Source organism: Aulonocara sp. 'chitande type north' Nkhata Bay, linkage group LG15 (genome assembly GCF_057382095.1).
Source record: "Aulonocara sp. 'chitande type north' Nkhata Bay isolate Kocher_YH1m ecotype deep benthic linkage group LG15, A_spYH_male_GT1.1, whole genome shotgun sequence".
In the NCBI taxonomy this organism is placed as follows: Eukaryota; Metazoa; Chordata; class Actinopteri; order Cichliformes; family Cichlidae; genus Aulonocara; species Aulonocara sp. 'chitande type north' Nkhata Bay.
Genome location: NC_141358.1, coordinates 9,989,658 through 10,010,202, shown reverse-complemented (window position 1 = coordinate 10,010,202; position 20,545 = coordinate 9,989,658). Strand labels below are relative to the sequence as shown.

General features: G+C 38.8%; 1 protein-coding gene across 6 annotated transcripts in view; it reads right to left on the bottom strand.

Annotated features, from left to right (window-relative positions):
- Positions 1-19,633, bottom strand: part of ylpm1 (YLP motif containing 1) — a 29,908-nt gene extending 10,275 nt beyond the window's left edge. For 2 of the 6 annotated variants that reach the window (XM_086263951.1, XM_086263947.1), the window contains exons 1-19: positions 18,788-19,633; positions 18,122-18,349; positions 17,314-17,352; positions 16,018-16,206; positions 14,427-14,938; positions 11,597-14,230; positions 11,268-11,391; positions 10,890-11,031; positions 10,720-10,809; positions 9,534-9,702; positions 9,398-9,421; positions 9,091-9,281; positions 8,849-9,000; positions 8,698-8,760; positions 8,377-8,496; positions 8,117-8,293; positions 7,953-8,036; positions 7,748-7,831; positions 7,579-7,653 (exon numbers count right to left, since the gene is read on the bottom strand). In XM_086263951.1, the coding sequence (XP_086120077.1) occupies positions 7,579-7,653; positions 7,748-7,831; positions 7,953-8,036; positions 8,117-8,293; positions 8,377-8,496; positions 8,698-8,760; positions 8,849-9,000; positions 9,091-9,281; positions 9,398-9,421; positions 9,534-9,702; positions 10,720-10,809; positions 10,890-11,031; positions 11,268-11,391; positions 11,597-14,230; positions 14,427-14,938; positions 16,018-16,206; positions 17,314-17,352; positions 18,122-18,349; positions 18,788-19,354 (5,664 nt within the window). In that variant the 5' untranslated portion in view covers positions 19,355-19,633. Of the gene's footprint in view, positions 1-7,578; positions 7,654-7,747; positions 7,832-7,952; positions 8,037-8,116; positions 8,296-8,376; positions 8,497-8,697; positions 8,761-8,848; positions 9,001-9,090; positions 9,282-9,397; positions 9,422-9,533; positions 9,703-10,719; positions 10,810-10,889; positions 11,032-11,267; positions 11,392-11,596; positions 14,231-14,426; positions 14,939-16,017; positions 16,207-17,313; positions 17,353-18,121; positions 18,350-18,787 lie in introns of those variants that run through there. The other 4 variants (XM_086263950.1, XM_086263948.1, XM_086263949.1 and 1 more) reach the window with 4 other exon arrangements.
- Positions 19,634-20,545: the final 912 nt, after the last annotated feature.

The following is a 20,545-nucleotide window of genomic DNA, read 5'->3' as shown; positions in this document are numbered from 1 at the left end:
TGGTTGCTGGCTTGTTTGGATTTCTTTATCAGAATTCACCTCTGCAAAACTTCAACAACATCAACAAATGTGTTAAAACTTATGTGTGTAACTATTTAACTGCAAAGTTATAGGGACCAAAATAACACCAGCACTCTGGTGCAGTTTTTTTCTCCCACAGAAAATACTGCTTGAAAACATCAGGCTTTTCTTTTATGACTTTTCTACGTCAACAGGGAAACATTTGCATAACGCCAACAAACTGAACTCAATTCTGCTCAATATCAATTTCATCTCTTTGTAATGTTATTGGTGATGCCTTCCGCAACAGTTCCATGGGCTCCATAGGATACTTTTAAGGATTTTACCAAACATACAGATTTTGTTTTCTGTGAAAATTAATCAAAAACACCAAAAACATGTTATATGCGATTGATTACCAACATCCTCAAGTATATTCACCTACGAGATCAAGTTTTCGATCACTGCAGACTTGTACAAATCCTTATCTTTTATTTATTTTGCTGCATTACCCTGTGAAAGGCCCAAGTGCCGTGGGTTTTTTGGAAAAGTTAAAATGCAACTGGCACACTGATGGCTTTAGGATTAGTATCATTTTAGAGGAACCTCTTTTTAATTGAAGATTTTTTTTAACATATCCCCATCATCTCAAATATCACAAAAAAAAAAAAGAAAAACGTGACAAAATATACATATTCCTTTTGTTTTAAATGTGAACGTATTCCTTGTTCGACGATTAAATTAGATAAAATATTTTTTTAAAAGAAAAGAAAATAGCTCAGGTATTTGTCTTCATTTGATATGATGGCATTTGAACATGTCAGCTTTCTGCAGGGTTTTAAGATAATTTGGCCTTTGCCCAAAAGACAATCATCAGTTTTACAAAGTGATTTTTTTCCCTTTACATTTCTGGTTAAAGTTGACGTTTAACAAATAGTAAATAAGAGGGAAATACACAAACCTCTGTTGCTCAACCTAACATAGGCACATTGCATTAACCAGTTTAGGGTCAATTTGAGCTTATATGCAGTTACCCCAAAAAGCCTATTTGTGAAATACAAAAGACCCTGGGGCTCGATGTCTTAAGGCAGGGGTCGGCAACCCACGGCTCTTTAGTCTTTATTTTGCGGCTCCGGGTGGTTTGGGAAATTAAATTAGAAGTATTTAGCTCAAGTGTATTTTATTTGTGTTTAGTTCTTTTTTTTTAACTTGTACCGGTAGTTCTAAATTGGAAGATTATTGTGATTTTGAAATATAAAAATAAAATTATATCTTATTATTTTTTTCATTGCTCAAAATAAGCGTCACACTCGCGGAAGCCGGACCCCGGGTAGCTGGATCTTCAGATCCATATTATGTCGGCAGCTGTTCTCCTCCGTGAACTATGTTAAAAACAAACACCGCTCACGCCCCACAGATGACAGCTCACAGTCCTGCGTAAAGATGAAAGCCCCGATTTGCAGGCGCTGTGCGCAGAGGTTCAGGACCAGAAGTCCCATTGTAAACATATCGCGGCAGACTCGATGTTTACATGAACATGCTTTTCAGCATCTCTTTATTGACCACTTTTCACCACGGTTGCTGTACGCATACAGCCGGCTGTAGCTTTTCAGCTCACAGCCCGACAACACAACAGCAGAGAGAGCACAGACTTTAAGGCGGCGAGGCGTGATTGCGGGTGCAGCTCAGGTGCGTCCGACTCCCATGCAGCGGCACTGCAGACCACGCCCCGCCACACACATTAACCAGGTAAAATACATATTTAGGCAGAATTTTGCAAATATCTATATATTTTTTTTTTTTAGCAGCATAGTGCTTTTTTTCCCCAATTATTTTTTAAAAGTCAGGTCAAGGCTCCAAAAGCCCAAAGGAGATATAAAGGTGGTGGCTCACAACAGTTTTTGTTTGCTACATGGATCATTTTAGTTCAGCTGGGTGTCTCTCCTTTTGTTATATTTCTTTTAAGAGTTCAAAATGTGTTAATTACATAAATAAAATTAAATTTTCTCTGTAGCACTTCATGGATTTCACAAGCAACACACCTTAGTTGCTCTGTGGATACTTTTAAAAAGCAGTTAAAAACTTTTCTTTTCAAACAAGCCTTTTGTTGATCTACGTATTTTATATTCTTTACATTATTTACATTTGATCTTTTACATTGTGTATAATGTCTATTGATTGTATTGTTTATTTTAATATTTGTGTACAGCGCTTTGTGACTGCCTGTCTGTGAAAAGCGCTTAATAAATAAACTTTACTTACTTACTTTAGTTGTTCACACAAAGCATAAAGGTAAAAAAAACAATTTATACAGTGTTATCTTCATTTTAGATTTCAAAAAGTATTTGCGGCTCCCAGCCTTTTCTTTTGCGTGGAAACCGGGTCCAAGTGGCTCTTTGGGTGTTAAAGGTTGCAGACCCCTGTCTTAAGGGATGTCAATGTTTTCTTCTTGTTTTTTTGTTTTTTTTAAGGCACACTTGCTCACATCTGTTTTTCACAGTACCTCCACAAGAGACCAATCCAACAAGAGACAGCTTGGAAATCCAAACGTAATTCCAAACTGGACTTGAGGTTGCCCTCAATTCTAGGAATAAACTGACAACAGACGGATGAACAGGAGAAAAAATGAGCACTCAAGTTAACTGTAGCAGCTACAGTTAACTTGATGATGGCCCAAGTATCTCCAGTGACTGGAGATACACATGATAAAAAAGCGTCATCAGTGAATCACAAGTAAAAAGCACTTTTGGAGTACAAGAATGAGATTAAGAACATCCATCCATTCTCTTATGCTTATCCTTTTTTCACCAACTATAGCTTTAAATACACATTAGCCTAATATTAGTTGTTGCGTGATGATCTGATGTCCTGGTTTTACTTATATAATTGACAGTGGCAGATATTCTTCTGTAAATGATGTCTTTCATAATAACAATGCTTTGCAGCTGTTGTATAATGGTTGTGTACTTTGGGTATGCTTGATATCAGAACACTGTTGGCTTTGCCAAAGTGTGAGTCATTGCAGGTAAGGTGTGGGCTTTGTGTGGAAGCTTATCAAATATTGTGTACATCTGGCTTTCCTATGAGCCAGTACCCAGCCTCTATAATGTGTGTAGAGTACATTTTATCTATGTTTTGTTAGATGACTATCCTTTCATAGCAAATTGTATTTGTATGATTGAAACTGGATTTTTATGGCTTATTTTAAGGAAAACTACATTTCAAATACCATTTATACAAAGAAGTTTTTTGGTGCTCAGGGTGGTAGCCACACTTCACACATAAATCCTAAAAGCTCCCCCAACTTGGACTAAATTCTATCAAGAGGACCACTGTCACCTGCATCTCAAGATGCTTGAAAAAAAGAACAAGAGGGGGGAAAAAATACAGTAAAACACTCGCATATGGCATCTGTAATCTCACCTCGAAGCCAGGATCCTGTTATATTAAAAGATAAAATTAAGAGACAATTTTTCCCCTCATCCACTCTGCTCTAGAATTCTTACTATTACTGTTTGAATTGTCTTTAAATCACAAGTTACAACACCATACAAAAACAGAGTTTGTCACAGGTTGAATTAATGAGTCTGTTAAACTGTTGATTGGGCTACAATCCAAAACTGAAGTTAGCTGGTTGCTTCCAGCTTTTTAAAGCAGTCTTTGACCTTTTCTTCTTAGATACCAGCAGCAGGATAAATCCCACCGGGGTTTCCAAACAAGAAAGCTTATGTTTTTGCACAACTGTAGTAACTTCATTATCTATTTATAATAAATTATATTTAACATGGAGACTAGATGTGTCAGAATTTTGTATACTTCACTTTAGACAGGTGAGCTGTCACACATAGTTTGATATCTGAGAAGTCTGTTAAATTTGATTAAATACTTTCCCATAGCTACATCTTCTGTACTAACATCGCAATATATAATTTAAGAATAAAATCTAAATAAAAAATGTTAGTTGTACATAGCACATAATGTACCAACAACACTGAGCAGAATGAAGTGTAAAGTGCAGAAAAGCTAAAATGTGCACATAGGGTCTCAGGAGGTTAAGTAAAAACAATTTAAAATGTTTTGTTTATTTCAAATTAACTCTGAAGTTTAGATGTCTCACATCCAAGCATTTATCAACAAAAATGTAAAGAACTTAATTTTACAGTGACAGCTCTGATAATAAAACAAACATGGCGGCCCTTCAAAGTGACCCAATTTGATTCAATGTCAGAGCAGTTTGAGACCTGCAGTTTACATGGACTGTTAATCTTAGTTTGACAAGACAGCAATAAAAGATAACACAGGTTTTGTGTGGGACTGCAGGACTGAAGTGGTCAAAACAGCCTTACACATTAGTGTTTTTTTCTGTTTGTCCTATGACAGACTGCACATTTCTGCACAATCCATATTTTTATCTTTTAATCTCATAAATAATAGACCATACTCAGATAAATCAATGACCTGGTGGTTTAAGTATCAAACAATATTTAAATAAATAAGAACAAAAATAACTGAATATAAATAATATTTCGTAAAATGACATAGTCCTATATAACATTGGATTTTTTAACTTGCTGCATACATGCTAGCATTACAACAACTGCAATAGTGTCCGTTACTTTAATATTTTAGAATTTAAGGGATATTTAGAATTTCTTTTTTTCTTTATTCATGAAGTTATTTACATAAATTAAAATCATCTCAGTATCAATAAAATGAAGCCATATGCAAAAAAAAAAAAAAAAAATCTGTCAAGTTTATAATTATGACATATGCACACAAAGGAGAAAACACCTGCATAAAAATGGTCTGCACTGGAAATTTTTCAATATGTAATCACAATACATATGAACTAATATTAACAATTCAGCAGGATAAATCTCTCATAATTCATTTCATAAAACTACTAAAAGCCATAAAAAGTACAAAAAGGGTAAATAATAAAACAAAAACCACTAAACAAAAGATTTGAAAAAGTAGTTTGGAATGAAATAATCCCCCTAAGCCTGCAAACTGCTCTAATACCACACATGTTAACTGTTTCAGTTAACAACATGGGACAGGAGCTCATCTTTATATTATAATGGAAGAAATAAAAAAAAAATTATTAAGATACTTTTATGTAATTATTAATATTGACTGTTTTTAGTGTTGTTGAATGAGCTATTTCCTACTCCAAGCAGGATAGGTTTAGTTGGGAACTTTATCATGCCATTTAAAATATATTTAACTAAAGTCAGTGTTTTTACCCAAGACTGCCTGTGCTACTTCAGAAAAACCAGCTTAAATGAATACACTTGCAGTCCGGACCCAAATCCAGACCTATTACTAAGCTGATGGACTGTTTCTATTTTACTCTGTGTAGCTTTTCTTGTATTTAAGTTAAGGCTATTTTAAGATGCACATTCTCTTCCTTTGTCTTTATAGCAGTCAGTTTATGCGCACAGAAAAACAGACGTGTGCTTTCTAATTCATCCCAGGTGATGCTACTTAGTCAAGCAAACTGTGTGTGTGTGTGTGTGTGTGTGTGTGTGTGTGTGTGAAAACAGAAAACTAAGCAAGGAGACGAGATGCATAAGTCTGAAGAAGTAAGTCAGAGTACTAGACTGAGAAAAGAGGGGTTGAAGCTGAGAAGCGAAATGTAGTCAAATGTAGGAAAAATGAAGAAAACAGGAAAAGCAACTATAATTTTTTCAAAAGCTCTATTTTTTACATTTATGACTGTAAACCTTATTTTACTTGAAATGAGAAAAGAACATTTTACTATTATTATTATTACCATTTTATTACTAAAACTCCCTCCAGTTCATTGTGAAAATTAATATGATGTTTAATATAATAAACATATATAAACATTGTTGATTTGTACTTTATGTTATATTTAAAGAGATTTTCTCAAGTGGACCTCCTTAAACTTTAATTAAATACCTCTGCACTATATGGACAAAAGAATTAGACCAAAACTTACTGAATAATACTATGGCTTGTTTTTCTTTCTCTCTCAGTGAGGGAAAACTTAATGCTGTTTCTTACCAAGCTATTTTGGACAATTCTGTCCTTCCATCTTTGTGGGAATAGTTAGGAGGAATGCCCTTTTCTGTTTCACCATGAGCATGCTCAGGAATGCTCTCGTGAAACATCAGTGCTCAACCACACAAATGCTCTTCCAGAAGAGTGGAAGCTGTTACAGATCCAAAGGGAAGACAAATTTTGCATGGAATGCCATAAAATCAGCAGCAGGTCTAATATATATAGGTGGCCCAATATTTTTGTCACTATAGATTAGATTAGATTAGATTAGATAAAACTTGATTAATCCCTCGAGTGGGTTCCTCGAGGAAATTCAGTTATTAATTTATTTAAGATTAAATAAAACTTTATTAACCATCAAATATAGTGTATGTTTTAAGAACGTGTTGCTCCCGGGATGTTTTGCGAATATTAGAAAAAAACAGAAACAAAACATAATAGTTTTAATTTAATAAATTGAGAGTTTAACTTGAAACTGGTTTACTGAATTTTTATTCATGAGTTCATAAACCTTTTCCCAGCAGTCCAATGTGGGAACAAGCCACTGAATTTGATACTGTATGAAACACGTTTGGAAACTTTTAGACGTTGGTATTTTATGTGGTACAGCTTTAAAGGCTTCATCAAACAGTGAAGAGAAAGTTTCATTTTACCATTCTAGATAGAAGAAGAAAAAAAAAAGTCCATCACTCAAATTTGCCCAGGTTAGAAAATCTTTACAGCTGTGTTACCTCCTTTTAAAATATAACTCAACTGCACTGCATTTCAACAGGCACTGTTGACCTCGGGTGCAAAATTTGGCAGAAAAATTTATGTCAATTCTTTCTTGAAAAACTTTCAACTTTGTAGTAACGGCATACAAAATAAAAGCGGGTGGTAAAGAGTAAAAACATTTTGCACAATGAGAAATTTTTTATAGGGTTGTGTTACGTGTGATTTGTCTAGATAAAAGTGTGCCTTAAAAATAAAAGGAAACCAAAACTGAGCAACTGGTTTTGGTCTCACCAGAATCATGACACTGAAGTGAGACAGTTTCTCATGAGGTAGCAACCATTTAAAGCCATTTTTTAATCCCTGACATTGAGTTGAGAATGAAAATTATTTTGAACTAAGTCAGTCATGGACACCTGAGCAAATGCTAGAAAAACTAAAAAGAAAACCATGACACTAATGGGGTACTTTCCTCCTTTAGTTAATGGACTGCTCCAGCTATACATATCATATATATGTTTCGGTCTTGGTACTATTTTTCCTGCTCTTGTTTGAGCTTCACTGTAAATTTTCTAATTGCTACATAAACACAAAAGAGCACGAGCCTAATTATTTTGAATGAACCTGACCGTTTCCATGAATTTCACATGTTTTGCTTTTCATTTGAGACATAAAACTCACCTTGCTGAAACAAGAAGTGGCGAGATAACACTAATGACTTGTGTAAAAATTACTGGATAAGCCAGATGGGGAAAAAAAATAGTGGAAGATGGGAAAAAAAAATAGTGGATATGAATCTAAGAACCACGCATTTATGAAGTGAAACTTTTCATGTCCTACCAGATCACTCTCTTCTTCCTCTTCTCTCTTGGGTTCCTTGGGCTCGTCATCAGGGTTGAAATCTTCCATTTCAACCTAAAAAAAATACAACAAGCACATGTTGGTTTATCTTAATTAGTAACAAAGAAGTGTAATTTTCTGATTTTTTTTCAAGACTGAAAAAATTCACCTCCTCTATAGCAGCATCCTGCAGCAGGGACCGGACATCCAAGCGCACCATGTGACGTGGTGAAGGCTCCCAGTTATTAGACATCTGTATACAGAATGTATCATTGAGAAGTGAATGCTGCATCTATACGTTTAGTAAACGTTACCCTTTTTGCAGTCCAAACAAATATCTCTGTATTTGAGATCAGCTAAGTGATCTTATAGACCTTCATTATATCCTTAAGCGTGCGCCCATGGACATTCCGCTTTGCACAAGTCTGAGTGTCTGCAGTGATTTCAGCCAAATACACCTTGAAATGAGAGAAACAAATCCTTTTTAGCACAGGGCAGACATGAGTGTTTTTCTGGCTCTCTCATTAATATAACTCACCTCAAAGCCTTTAGTTTTAGCTGCACTCCAGAACTGATCAAAATGTTTAACCCTGTCATTAATAGTGTCTAAAATAATGAAAGGAAAAAAGCCATCATCCAAGGTTTTCTTAAACGTTTTAAGCATGCTGCTCCGGTAAGTATCCTCCATCTCCAGCTCATACTCGTACTCCATAGCCTGCAAGACAGGTTTTTCTGCATTACATCGTGCATGTATTTTTCTTTACTGCATGTTCTATGCAATTCATCTGTCAGACTTACCTTTTTTTTTACCCTCTTCCCAGTGTCTGGGTCCTTCTCAACTTTCTCAACCTCTGTCATGAAATAATCATCTAAAACAAGAACTCGGGGAGGTGCACCGCCACATTCAACCTCTTTGTCCTTAACATTGTCCACAAGACAGAAAAGAGTATTTAAGATTTTGTGTCGTTTACAAAAGAGCATTTATTATGTTGAAACCTAATGACACATAAAGACAGTCTATAAGTAAAGGTTCTACTGTTTGTGCACTTATTATAAAAGTTCATTTAGCTTACAATCAAATTACATAACCCTATAATTTGCTAGAAGGACTCGACTCACCCGTATGAGCTTTGCAACATGGGTTTTTCCGCTTCCTGGAAGCCCCCTCATGATTATGACAATCTGTTAAAATAGAGAACTTCAATGAGTGCTGCTCATTTAAAGAGTGGGGTATTGATGCATGAATTAAGATCGCAGTGATAGCTGGTACCCTTTCAGGGCGAGACAATCTGCCAGGTAGTTTAAGGATATCGTCGATATTCTTGATTTCCGGCTTCTTCTCAACACGTGGGGGAGGTTGTGGAGGTGGGACTGGTGGTGCAGTGGGGGGCCCTCTGTCATCTGGATAACTTCTTCTGTCCACTATAGGATAAAAAAAAATCTTAAGCTTAGATTTTCTTATTTGATATTTACTTTACCAATTTACCCTGAGTTACCTCATGTTCAACTTACTGTAAGGTGATGGGCTATGGCTGTAACGTTCAGGCCCAGTACGCTCAAGTATAGCACGCTCATATGGAGGTCTATCATAACCTGGCCTCCCATAATGTTCATCTGGATCACGGCTGCCACTACGGTCCCTATCTCGAACATCCCGGTCCCTCTCCCTGTATCCGGAGCGTAGAGAAGATGCCAGTGGAGATCTACAGAGAATGGGGGCATAATAAGTTTCATTTCATCAACAGAACTTCATATTTCAGACTAGCACAAAGGCACAGTGAAGACTTATCACAGTGTATGACACAATGTCATATAGTACCTTTCATCATTCATGGCCTGAGTGCTTGAATCAAAAATACAGACAAATAAAAAACAATATTATATATATAAAGAAGCAGCACACTACTCCATAGGTAGGGAAAAATGCTGTCAGTAACGGTGAAGAAGCTTCTTACCTGTCATCTCTTTCTCTCAGGGGGTAGCGCTCCCTGTCAAATCTTTCTCTTTCATATTCTGGCTTCTCTCTGTATAATTCCCTCTCTCTGCTGTACTCCCGGCGGTCCATGTAAGGGTCTGATCGTCTTTCGTAATATGAGTCTCTGCCGTAAGGATCTCTGAGTGGTTCTATGAGAATCAAGTAGTTAATAACCATGTATTAGAAAATATAAAATAAAATCCTGCATATATATATGCAGGACTTTAGTTAACTTCTCTATTGATGCATGACACGTGTATGGCAGCCAGCTGACTTGTTTCTACTATTGTTTGTGCATAAAACATGATAATTTTACAAAACATTATATTTCAAATCATTTGAATAAAATCACAGGCTCTGGCTGGTGTTTAGCTACACATTTTAGATGGTCGGATCACTGCTTCCATTGTGTCCATGATCATTTACTCTAGAGGAGGGTGTAAAGCAGGGGTCCCCAATCCCAGTCCACGAGGGCTGGTGTCCCTGCAGGTTTTAGATCTCACTCTGGGTCAACACACCTGAATCACATGATTAGTTCATTACCAGGCCTCTGGAGAACTTCAAGACATGGTGAGAAGGTAATTTATCCATTTAAATCAGCTGTGATGGATCAAGGCCACATCTAAAACCTGCAGGGACACCGGCCCTCGTGGACTGGGATTGGGGACCCCTGGTGTAAAACTTTGTGAAAGGAGTGTAATATGAGTCAAAGAGACAGAGAAGCTCACTTCTGTCCAATGACAGCAATACTGGACATACCAAACATTTCTGTTGGTAAGTGGATTTAATGCTGTTAACAAATCAGACACTGACAATGTGAGAATCGAATCAACCTGTTTTTGTTTTTTTAGAGGGAAAGCCTGATTTTTAGGACACGCAAGCCTAACATTAGCTGGCATAATGTTTGCTTGAAATCAGCTTTTGTTGTTTAGCATGCACCAAAGCTTATGCCTATGGTGGAAGTGAGAAATAAATCATCATTTTGTATGTTTTTCTCAGAATTGTTTTGCTGCTGAATTTTTTTGTGTTTCAGTCACACAGGATTAGTGGATCCTGATTGGTGACCCATCCTTCCAGCAATTCTCTGTGATCCCATGTTGGGACAACAGGAAAATTAAGACTATTGAGTAAATCGCCCAACCTCACATTATACAACTGAAACCTACCCTTTTCATAGCCCCGGTCCGATGGCACTGGGTCAGGCCTCAACACAATCCTCTCACCATAAGAGATCCGCTCAACCGTGGTTCCAGGCTCTAAAATATCAAGTGCACATCAGCATAAATCCAAAACATCATTTGGAAACAAAAAAAAAGGTACTACAAGCTGCTCATACCATGACCATGACCATAATCAACCGTCTTTGGAATAACCGGCACTGCAGGTGCAGGGAATGACGGCTGATAATGTGTGGCAGTAGATTTTATATCGCGAGGCACAGATTCAGCTGCAGTTGTCTGAGTTGTTGCAGTCATACCCTGGGAACATACTTGATATTAGAATGATCTAACAGTAAAACTAAAAGAAAATGGAGGAAAAAAATTCTATGTATTGTATTGTATTTTATGAGAAAAGAGAAAACATGGAAAAAATATCTAAATAGATGAAAACAAAACAGACGGGATTTGAATCGACATAATCAATTATCTTGGTCTTTTTACATCAATGTAGTCACACCAAGCAGACTAAAATAATAAAGTTGATTTTTATTTACCTTCAGAGCATTCCTGACTTCTGGTGGAATCTCTAATCCAAGAAGACCAGCAGGCAAATCTGGCAGAACATCAGTTTGTGCAGGCTTGGATTCACTACCAGAGGTTTTACCCTCCTGCAATTCCCTGTGGACCCGAAAGGAATTACTAAGTTAAAACAGATGATTTAACCATAAATTAAAACAGAAATGAATGTGTGAAATTATGGAGTTTCAACAAAAAACCAAAGAAAATACATTTTTTTCAATCTATGAAAATAAAATAATTGTAAATCACATGGATAGATGCTAGTTTTTGTTTGCCTAATCAATGGTAAATGTTTAGAAATTACCTTATTAGTTTAAGCTCTTGAGCAGCTTTCAAGATGATCTCATGTTGGCGTTGGGAAAGGGCAAGTACATTTGCTCCACTGGCTGCTTCAACTGAACTCTCAGGCAGGTTTGTGACAGGTGCAGCTGTAGGTGGAGGTATATGCAAAGGAATTTCTTCTCTTTGTTCCTCATAGCGAGGTCTACGATCTTCATAGTCTATTGGATACCCTCTCTCTGGCAGTGGAGGACGTCTGGAAGGCCTCTCCCAGTCTGAAGGAGGTGGGTAAGATGTTTCATCCTTCCGGTAAGGTGGCTCATCCCTGTATTCACGAATTCTGAGTTCTCCTCTCCCCCGCTCAAGTTCATCATATTGATATGGGTGACCTCTTTCTCTTTCCTCTTGCCAGTGGGGTTCTCTGAATGGCTCTGATGGTGCCTTGCGGGGGGGATAGTCCCTCTCTGAGAGAGCATGCTCTCTGTCCCACTCAGACTCATGATACCTGGCATCACGACGACAGTCATCAGGATGATAGTCTGGTGGTGGCCGACAGCGATACCCATCTTCCCCATGATCATAATCTACGGCATAACCCTCTTTATAACCTTCTTCATAATCCTCATGTGTTGGACCTGGCGGCCACATACCTCTTCCTATTCCCCGACCCATAGGTCTCCTCCTCAGTCCTTCCCTATCTAGTATCTCATGTGGAGGTGGTGGAGGACCTCTGCCAGGTGGTGGCTGCCAATCTAATTCTCCTTCCGTTCCCTCATCGTATATTGGCTCCTCCAAATGATCTATCATTTCATGAGGTGGTGGTGGCACACGACGCCTGCCTCGTCCTACGTCAGGATGCATCGCATGGCTAGGGGGTTCATGTCCATGGTACATGGGATGCATTGATGGATCCATATTGGAATCATCAGATTCCATTCCGTGGCCTAATGGCTCGTGATCTATTGGCCCATGTGGTGGGAAATGGGGGCGGCCTCGTCCTTGAAGCATGAAACCAGGGTGACCACGTGGGGGACGACCCCGACCAGGAGGAAATGGAGGTCTCATGCCTCTCATTGGTGGTCTCCTTTCAATCCAGTAAGGGTCTTCATCCTCTAAGTACTCATTTGATTCAGCTTCTTCCCAGTGTCTGTCCACTGGTTCTTCCTTTCCCATAGGTGGTCCTCCTCTTCCCATGGGTAATCCTCTTCCCATAGGTGGACCTCCTCTGGCCATGGGTGGACCTCCTCTGGCCATGGGTGGTCCACCTCTACTCATTGGTGGTCCACCTCTGCCCATTGGTGGCCCTCCCCTAACCATTGGTGGCCCTCCCCTACCCATTGGTGGTCCTCCCCTACCCATTGGTGGTCCTCCTCGACCCATAGGAGGACCTCCCCGACCCATAAGGGGTCCACCTCTTCCCATGGGAGGACCACCTCTTCCCATGGGAGGACCACCTCTTCCCATAGGAGGACCACCTCTAGGCATTGGGGGCCTTCCTCTCATCATTGGAGGCCTACCTCTCCCCATGTGGGGTCCTCCTATTGGCTCTTGATAGTACTCTTCCTCTGTGAAGTGATGTTCTTCTGGCATCCACATTTCTTCTGGGGGCATTTCTGATTCCTCACCACCAAACTGTTCATGTGAAGGATCTTGCCAATAGTAGTTTTCTTGTTCTTCTTGCATACCCACATTTTCTTCAGGGGGCATGTAATCATAAGGCATTTCCCCCATCTCTTCCCCAATTGGTACAGTGTTTTGTCCCTTAAACTCTCCACTGCTCCTCTGCCCACGTCCTCGTCCGCGCACCTGGCTAGGCACTGGGGGCTGGCCTCGTCCCCGACCAGGGGGAGGTTTTGGAGGATCTAGTTTTGACTGCTTTTGTGGCTCTGGTTGGATTCCTGAGGACTTTGGAATCTGTGGTGGTTTGCTGTTTCCCAGTGGTCCATCTGGTTTTTGCGAATTTTGTGTTGTAGTGTTTGATGTAACAGCAGAACTAGTATTTACAGGGGGCTTACTGTTAACAGGTTCAGATTTCTCACCTTTGTCCAAAGTAACACTGCTATTTGAATCCTCAGGTTTTGTATCTGTTTGTAATGTCTGAGGAATTGGTTCACTTTGGACAAAAAAACCCTCAGTTGAAAGTAAGTTGTCATCTGTCATATCTTCAGAAGCGCTCTTATCAACCAATTTCAATTTATCTTTTTCATTTTCAGATAGCGGCTTATCAGACGATTTTTCTGGAGTCTTAGAATCTGGAGTTGGAGGTTGCGGAGTGACTGGTTCCACCTTAGGCAGCATTCCTTGCTGCTGTTTTTCTTGAAGGTTTGGTGGACATTCAAGACGAGGTGAAGGGCCAGTGAGCCTTGTGGAATCAAACCTAGGTGGCTGCCCAAATCGAGGTTGATCAAATCTGGCCGGTCCATCAAACCGTTGCCGTTGTTGATCGAATCTAGGTGGACCATCAAAACGATGCCTTGGTTGGTCAAATCGAGGGGGACCATCAAAACGGTTAGGTGGTTGGTCAAACCTTGGAGGACCATCAAAGCGTTGTTGTGGGTGGTCAAATCTTGGAGGCCCATCAAATCGCTGTTGCGGTTGGTCAAACCTTGGGGGTCCATCAAATCGCTGATGTGGTTGTTCAAATCTGGGGTTGTTTACCCTGGGAAATATAACAAAATAAAAACAAAAATTGAAATAAAAATAAAAAAAAAACACCCCATTTAAAGAAAACAATAATTACAATTAAATATGAAGCAATTTTATATAAAGATGTGCTTTTAAAAGATAAATATAACCAAATGTATAACTGAGCAAAACATAGTAACACATAGTAATAAAAGACAATTACAACTTACTGTGGACCCCTGACATTGTTGAAACTTGGTGGCTGAACAACTGGGGGAACTGGGGGTTGGACTCCTATGCCACTAGGGGCACTTCCTCGAACTGAGGGCACAGCAGGTGATTCTGAATGTGTTACAAAACCAGTAGGCTGTGGACCTTGAAGTCTTGGACCAACAGTAACAGGGGTCTGCTGCATACCTGGGTTTACTGACTGCTGCAAAGGCGTGTCTTGTACAGGGTACTGGCCATACTGTCCCATCATTCCACTATTATATTGGCTTGACGCAAACGGTACCATGGCAGTGAGAGTAGCCACTCTTTCTTGAAGGTGGGCATTTGTTGCATTCATCTGTTCCTTCCACTGTTTCCACTGATGCCCATAATCCTGCAGTTGGTCTTTATGAGGATAGCTCTGGAATTGCTCATACCACAGGGTGAAGGAGTGATTCCAGTCTTGGAATAGAGGTGTGAACTGTTGCTGTTGCATTTCGTAGTGCCTCAGCTGCAATTCTGCAGACATTGACTGCAAAAGAGAATTTTGGTGATTATTTATTGCTTAATTTTACATGCAGATAGGATAAGTATTTAGAAAAACACATTTGAGTTTGTACCCAAATTGAATGAAGGGTTTAGGGCTTTGCTTTTTAATAGGAAATACATTCTTTTTAGGAACCAACATAACTGGGTTAATGATTCAAAAGATATTTTATGGACAGAATTGAGCTATTCTTTAATTCTAAACTAATTAAGAAGGTAAAAGGTTGGTGTGAAAGCACAACACAATATCTAACAAACTATTAATGAAAACAGATCATCCTTAGGCTGCAAATATAAAACAAATCCCATGTGATATGCAGAAAGCATTAGTAGCAAGTTTTTAAGCTGCTCTGCAAGTCAACAAGGCCTGGAGATTTACTACAGACAACAGAAGTGGATGATAACACATGAGCTTTTCCGTGGTGAAGACAAAAAACAAACTATCCCCAAAAAACAGCCAAGTGTAGCACAAACTGCAACAGGTAAACATATAATTTTACAAGTCACCAAGAGAAGACTTTATAACTGTAAATACAGAAGGTTTAACACCAGGCGCAAACTATTCATCAGCCTTAAAATGGAGAATGGCTGAACCTGCCAAAAAACAAAAAGCCAGACAGAATACAGAATAATCAGCAGAAAGCACAAAGAAAGCTGGGACCAGCTCATGATTCAAAGCATAACACCACCTATCAAACACAGTCGAAGCAATATGATACATGGGCATGCTTCACTATATGTTTAGGGATGATGTGAATCCCATTGACTTCAGACATGTATAAGGATATGCTGTGCACTCATATTAAGCCAACTGTAACAAAGCTGTTGCACCCCAAGAGTTTTCCCACAATACCATCTCTAGAGTTTAAAGAGAATGGTCCAAAAGTGCATAGGAGGAATCATGGAAGCTGTGTCACTGCTTAAATATTTCCAGATGCAACTGTACATACAGTTATAAGAAAGTAATTACAACTGTACATAAGTTATAACAAAGTAATTACTCAGACATTACACATGAAACTGAAAACTTATTGGCCATCAAGATGCCATTGGCCATTTACCTACCTGTAGGTTTGCAGGCTGTTGAATGAGGCGTTGGTATTGCTCCAGAATCTGCTGAAGCTTCTCATGTTGTTGCATGAGAGCCTGATATTGTAAACCGGCTCTCTGCTGTTGAACTTGTTGCCAGTGTGCTGCTGCAGCCTGTAACTGCTGAAGGCGAGCAGCTTCCTCTGGGTCTTTTGGTACTTCAGGCTTTAAACAGAAACAAGAAAAAATTATAGCACAGTATATCACTGTAAATCACAATTTTTCTTTAAAAAAAAAAGTGTATGCAGTTTGTAATGAAAGGAAGAAAATTACTTTACGATGAATCCAAGACACTATTGAGAACAAAAACATTTTTAGGTAAGAGTGCCTTAAAATACTGCTCATATTGCTGAAATATTGGACATGGGATGAGTACTATAACTGGGAAAGAGCCATTACAAACACTATTACAATTACAATGGGAAGGATGAATGAAAGTGGTTGATTCCTGCACACTTAAGCCACTTAATTCATATTATGGCAGTTAACACAAACAATGGGATAAAATACACTGACCCGCTACTTCATTAGGTATGCCTGTTTACCTGGTTGTTAACGCAAATTTCTAATTAGCAACTAAATGGCAGCAAATATGTATTTCAGTATGAGGTCATGGTCCAGACGACCTGCTGAAATTTGAACTGAGCATCAGAGTGGGGAAGAAAGGTGATTTAAGTGACTCTAAATCATGCATTTTCAATCATTTTCTTTTTTCTAGGGTTTGCAGTGAATGGTCCAAAAAAAAGAAATTATCTAGTAAGGGATAATTTTCTTCGAGGTGCCTTGTTGATGCCAGAGGACAGAGGATAATGGTCTGATTGCTTCAAGCCAATAAGAAGGGAACAGTAACTTAAATAACTACTTGTTCTTCCAAGATATGCAGATGAGCATCTCTGAATGCACAACACTTTTAGGCAGATACACTATAGAAGCAAAAGACATGACAACAAGTTCACTGTACTCAAATGACCTCACCGCTCACCAAATCTCAATCCAATAAAGTACCTTTAGGATGTGGTAGAATGGGAAATTCCCAACAATGATGTACAGCCACCAAATCTGCAGCATCTGTACGATCCCATCATGTCTATATGGACCAATATGTCAAAGGAATGTTTCCAGGAATTTGTTCAATCTATCCCATGATAAATTAAGGTCGTTCTGAAGGAAAAGGTGGGCCCAAACCAGTACTAAAAAGGTGTACCTAATGAAGTATCCAGTGAGTTTATCGAGGAACACTACAATAATGGCAGAATGGGTAGTGTGACTTACTGTGTCTGTAAATGTAGGTGGTTTTCCTACATTTTCACTCTGTAAATTTATGTAAACAATATAAACAGTGTTTAGATTCAGGAACAAACTAATTTCTCTTAATACTGGTTGTGGTGTGTTCTTAGAGGCTATTGAATAAAACACTGGTAATGTTAACACTATGCAACTTGCTTAAATTCCCAGGCAAACGGACAAACATTTTATCTGTGACTGCTTCTTGAATAGTTGCTGGTAGAGGTAAAGCCTTCATTAATAATTTGCAAAAATAAATAAATAAATAAATGATCTCAGATATCCACAGAATTCGGTGCAGCCCAGGAAATTTTAATTGTCCATTACAGCATTCAAATGCATTATTATTTTATTATTATTCATATATTTAGTTTGACAAACCTATAATATAAACTTTGAGCACACACCAACGTTTAATTCACAGAGAGCAAGCCATGCTGTTAAAATGTATTTTATGACTTATGCAACATTTTAATAGTACGTTGTATCGCAAATTATTTTTAAAAATTATCAAATTAGGAAACTATTTATGTGTTAATTCTTATATATTATCCACAATGCAAGTCAAATTTTTAACTGGAAGCCTTGACATGCTAGCCTCAAGCAGAAATCCGGATAATCCTACAGAGATGTGTGGGTTAAGCTCACTTTTAGAGTTCAGCTCTATTGAAAACCGATATCACTTACAAATTCCAACAGATTTTGCACTGCTTTCATTGTAGCAAACTAATAAGATATTAATGTGCAAATTGATGGCGTTCACTGTTTATGCATCCAATGGTGTAGGAATTCTTACCCTTACTTCCTCAGGTAGTGGTGGCGGTGTTGGAGGTTCCTCTTTAGGCGGCGGGGGTGGTGGTGTGCTTTTTGGTGGTTCTAATGGAGGGGGCGGAGGAGCTGTTTTGCCTGGGGGTGGTGGCAGGGGAAAAGAGCCATCTCCATCTTTCTGATTCTGTTTGGCTCTCTCTTGCTTCAGTTTCTGCAGATTCTGAAGATGCTGTTTGTACCAGAGCTGCTGCTGCTCCTTGCAGAAACAATTACAAGAAGATCTGTTCAGCCATTTTCACACAATAATCTTGGACAATTACAGGAGAAGTCGAGTCATACTTAGAAACAAAAACAAAGGAGTAGGATTTCTTTATGCTGTACCTTCTTAAATTAAGAAGGCTAGGAAGTTAAGAATATGTCACACTTCTCTTAAATTTATACTTCAGATTAAAAAGCTCAGGATATTTACTTGGTGGTATTATTAAGAATCAGGTGGCTTAACAGTAAAATATCAAATTAGGGTCCAAGCTTCCCTAGCTGAAAATTACATTTTAAAAATAATAATATATTGTACTCTTCACTAGCTTGGGTTGAACGGTGTTTTCCTGTTAAATAGTGCAATGTACCTTCATATGTCTTTGTTATTTACTAATTTCATGTATATTATTAGTAATTCAACACTAAAAGCCATTACCTGCAACGGTAAGGATTTCTCGTCTTCTGCCGTGGGGGCCTCCTTGGGTTTGGGAGGACTGCTGTTCTCTGGTGGCTTTGATGGCTGCGGCTCTGGAGGGGGAGGCACAGGCTGGGTATCGGTGGGATGCGGTTGCGGAGGAAGTGGAGGAGGCTGCTGGTGACCCTGTTTGGGAGCAGGGGGTACTCTCGTCGCTGAAGTCTCTTCTGGTTTAAAGTAGGACTGAGCGCCAGCGCCGCTGTCTACATGTGCAGGTCCTTCTGGACGCCACGACGACCCCACGTACCCACCAGCGTGTGCAACGCCGTATGCAGGAGCAGCAGTACTGGCATTGTTGCCGTGTTGTAATACAGACTGGAGCTGTTTCTGGTGGAGCATCTGCAGCTGCTGCATCTGCTGGAGGTGCTGCTCCTGCAAGCTGGAAAACAACGAGCCGCTGGAAGAGGCCTCGAAACCGCCGAATCCGGGAGCCTGGCCAGTGTGGCTGCCAGCCAGTGGCTTACGGGGCCCAGCACCTCCATAGTTTTGGGACTGAGGTGCACCGTAATTTCCCCAGGTAGGATACATCGTTAAAAACAAAGCAGCACACGGCCTTTGTGGAGGCACATACAGCCTAGCTCGGAGCGGCTTCCAAAGCTAACAGCTAACGTCGACCTACGTTTTTTAAACAAAACGACGGCTACATTCTAATTTCCCCACTGAGCATCAACACATTAAATAAAGATATCAACACAGATTAAATAACAGCTATCCGTTGTAGGATATGATGTAACGCTGTGAAACTATATTAGAAAAATGTTCATACGGTTTTGCAGTTGAGCGACCGACATTAGACGGCACACTGCTGATGACGGAAACACATCACACATTAGATGATGACATCCGGTCAAGCGCTGAACGTTTAATAGCGATATATTTTTTAAGTTATCTGCAGTATATACATTTTTAACTTAACAATACATTACATTTTTTGTCTTTTGTTTGATCTGTAAAATAGTTTTTTTTGTTTTTTATTGTTGTTAGCGTCTGCTTCTTTTTTCTGATCATTATTGTTGTTGTTGTTGTTGTCGTTTTCGTTGTTGTTATGATCTATAATATAATAATGATTATATATTATCTGTATCAGTGTTGCCCATCAGTAATCAAAAGGTCTTTAGTCAAAGCATCTGTTTTAATTGTTGATATCTACCTAATCAAGCATTTGTACCATAATAGAGAAACAAGTTATTATTATGGATGCAAAACACTCAATTAAATACATAAATAAATAAATGAAAGGCGTCTGCTTTGTTTCTGATCACTTGCTGAGTTTTCATGCCATCTCGGAACAAATACGTTGCTGTTTTTGTCCTATTACCACAAGAGGGAGACATTTACAAGCACATTCCCGCGTCGTCGTCGTCGTCCCCCCCCCCCCCCCCCCCCTCAATAAATAAACAAACAAACAAAACAAAATAACATACAAAAGTACAAACAAATTATTATTATTATCATCATTATTATTATTACTGGAAAAAATTGAGCACTTAACGATTTTGGACTGAAAGGTCACACAATGCAAATTGCAAAAGCCATCACTAATTAGAAATATAAACCAACAAGAAGTATTCACAGAAATGTTTTATTACATTGTACTGAGTAAAAAATTCTATATGAGATGATATGAAAATACTTTTTTTATTATCAATATTATTCTGCAATGTGAGTTCCATCCATCCATCCATCCATCTACCCGTGTGTGTGTCCACAGACTGTATG